A 2,973-nucleotide genomic window follows, 5' to 3' on the forward strand; every position below is an offset into this window, starting at 1 on the left:
TGGACACTCTCGCTCGGGCACGTGCATTAAGAAAAACAACTCAATCGGCGCCCCTCCCCACCCTCACCGTCCTTTTTGGCGGCTCATCGCCACCTGGTGGCGGGCTGCGGAGTCGCGGCGCCCCGGCAGCCTACTGTACCGTGTGACTCGTCTTCAAAACTGCCAGCCATTGATCAGTTACACGCCGCTTGCATTATTGTTGCTACATATATATATATAAACACACATAAATAATAATTTTATATATATATATAAAACAGAAATATTAATTATATATAAGTATATATAAAATACAGAAATAATAAAAAAAAAGTTTTTTTTTTTTTTTTGTCTTTTATTTCCATGTGTTTATATATATTCCTTTTCACTTATATTTGGTGAATAAAATCATGACTGACTTTTGTCTATTCTTCTTGAGAAAATGACGTCATGATCCATATTCACCTCTCCCGGCGCGGACTCCGCGCATCTTTGACAGTAACTTCTAACCGCGCAGACGGGAATGAGGTCAGCCAGAACGCCGCGCGCTGCCTGCGCCTCGGCGGCCAATGGGCGGCGGCGGGGGGCGTGGCCTCCCCCCCGAGCGGGCCGGAGACAGGCGCCTGATTGGCCGCCGCGCGTCGGCCGGCGGCGCCGGCGGGAGGATAAATGGCGGCGAGGCGCGGCGCCGCGCTTTCAGGAGCGCCGCGGACTATGAGAGGGCCAGACGACGTCCCGCGGCCGTCCGCGCAGGGGGGAGCCGGCTGAGGGCCACTGTATCGCGCTGCTTCTGTCTCTCTCGGTGTCTCAAGACTTTCACTTTTTTTTTTTTATTATTTAAAAAGACGAGGTTCTCGGGCGGCGCCATGGTGCAGCAGACCGGCGGCGCCGACTCCGCGGACCCCAGGGAGGCGGACCTGGACGCGGACAAGATGGACGTGACCTGGTGCAAGACCCCCAGCGGCCACATCAAGCGGCCGATGAACGCCTTCATGGTCTGGTCGCAGATCGAGCGGCGCAAGATCATGGAGCAGGCGCCCGACATGCACAACGCGGAGATCTCCAAGCGCCTGGGCAAGCGCTGGAAGCTGCTGAAGGACGCCGACAAGATCCCCTTCATCCGGGAGGCCGAGCGGCTGCGGCTCAAGCACATGGCCGACTACCCGGACTACAAGTACCGGCCGCGGAAGAAGGTCAAGTCCTCCGGCGCCAAGGCGGCGGACCGGGGCGCCAAGGCCGCGTCCAGGAAGGCCGGCGGCTCCAAGCCCCAGGGCGGCCGGACGCACAAGCCGGGAGCGGCGGGAGCCAAGCCCACCGAGCCGGGCTCCCGCTCCGTCCCCACGGACCACTTCTCCCTGTACAAGTCCAAGGCCAAGCAGGTCCCGGACAAGGCGGACGTGCCGGCCAGTCCCACCCTGAGCAGCTCGGCCGAGTCCAGCGACCCCCTCAGCCTGTACGAGGACGCCAAGTCCCCCAGCCACTCTTCCTCCTCGCAATCGTCCTCCTCCTCATCCTCCTCGTCCGACGAGGAGTTCGAGGACGACCTGCTGGACCTGAACCCGAGTCCCGGCTTCGACAGCATGTCCCTGGGCAGCATCGGCTCCTCGGCCCTGGACCGGGACCTGGACTTTCACTTCGAGTCGGGCTCCGGCTCGCACTTCGACTTCCCCGACTACTGCACCCCCGAGGTGAGCGAGATGATCTCGGGGGACTGGCTGGAGTCCACCATCTCCAACCTGGTGTTCACCTACTGAGCGCCCCTGAAGGGAAGTTGGGCCGAAGAGCGTCCCGGGACCGCGGGCCGCCCGCCCCCCGGCGACAGGGGCGCAGGACGGAGACGGCGCGGCGGCCGCGATCTGTTCGGAGAGAGCGAGAGATTCGGTTCCGAACAGCGACTCGCGGTGACATTTATTGAAACGGGGACTCGACCGAAGATTCGACTCGGATTCGCCGTGGCGAATCGGCGCTTTTTTTTGTGGCGGATCTTTATTAAACCACGTGGACAGACACGCATGCTCTCGTTTTGAGGTTTACGTATTGATTAAAAAAAAAAAAACTTGACTGTCTTACCAGGTTTCGAACTTAAGTGTTGATTTAAAAAATCGGCGCGAGGCGCAAATGTTTTTTTTTTTTTTTTTTTTTTTTTTTTTGACGCAAAAAAAGGAAAAAATAAAAAACACTGAAACACGAATCACCAGCTTTTTAACTTCAATCTCAACTTCAGGATCGAAAACGCACTACAATTCAGGACCAAGACCTTCTTTCTTTCTTTCGTCCGGTTCCGCTCCATCCACGTGTTCTCTCCTGACTTTTTATACATACATATGAATATATATATTTGCTGTATTTATAAGACGGCGTGGGGTTTTTTTTAAACGTCGTCTTTCTCGTAGGGCTCCTTCGTGGAAGGGCTAGAAACTGCATCGCTTCTGTTATTTTGTTTAAACGTTGACTTCTTCACACGTCAAAAATGATTTTTTTTTTTTATATTATTTCTTCTAAACGTCTCGTTTATTTTCTACGTGTATTTTTGTACAAAATCTATCAGTGAAATATGAAAATAAGAAAAAATATGTTTTTCTTTTTCCCCAGCGCGGGGGGGTCCCCCCCTCCCCCCAAAAAAAAAAAAAAAAAAAACATGTTTACAGTGTGGAACCTCCGGGCGTCTTAAAGACACAGCGCCTCCATTTCCCAGCATCCTGACCGAGCATGTACAGGGATTAAAGTTTTTTTTTTTTTTTTTGCGTCCTCACAGGAGATACTGTACATTTTTAATAAAATAATAATAAAAAAATGTGCTTTTTTTATAGTGAAAACAGAAGCGTTTTTTTTTTTGTTTTAACCACTGGATGGAATTATGAACTCGTTCTAAATGCCTATTGAGTTTCCCGGACGAGTAGTTACAGCTTCACTCAATTGTAATAAGGATATTTAATCTTTTTCTACCTGTTGGCTAAATGTAGCTGATCGTTTTAGTATACTATGGCATGGCGA

General features: G+C 51.9%; 1 protein-coding gene across 1 annotated transcript; it reads left to right on the forward strand.

Moving 5' to 3' along the window:
- The first annotated feature begins 511 nt into the window (after window positions 1-511).
- Window positions 512-2,616, forward strand: sox4a (SRY-box transcription factor 4a). Its single transcript, XM_028964356.1, has one exon. The coding sequence runs from the start codon at window positions 549-551 to the stop codon at window positions 1,731-1,733; it is 1,185 nt and encodes a 394-aa protein (XP_028820189.1). The 5' UTR covers window positions 512-548; the 3' UTR covers window positions 1,734-2,616.
- Window positions 2,617-2,973: the final 357 nt, after the last annotated feature.

The sequence above is a fragment of the Denticeps clupeoides genome, chromosome 20 (assembly GCF_900700375.1).
Source record: "Denticeps clupeoides chromosome 20, fDenClu1.1, whole genome shotgun sequence".
NCBI lineage: Eukaryota > Metazoa > Chordata > Actinopteri > Clupeiformes > Denticipitidae > Denticeps > Denticeps clupeoides.

What these genes read in the sequence shown, in the direction of transcription:
- sox4a (XM_028964356.1), top strand. Translation starts at nt 549, where the DNA reads ATGGGCGGCGGCGGGGGGCGTGGCCTCCCCCCCGAGCGGGCCGGAGAC.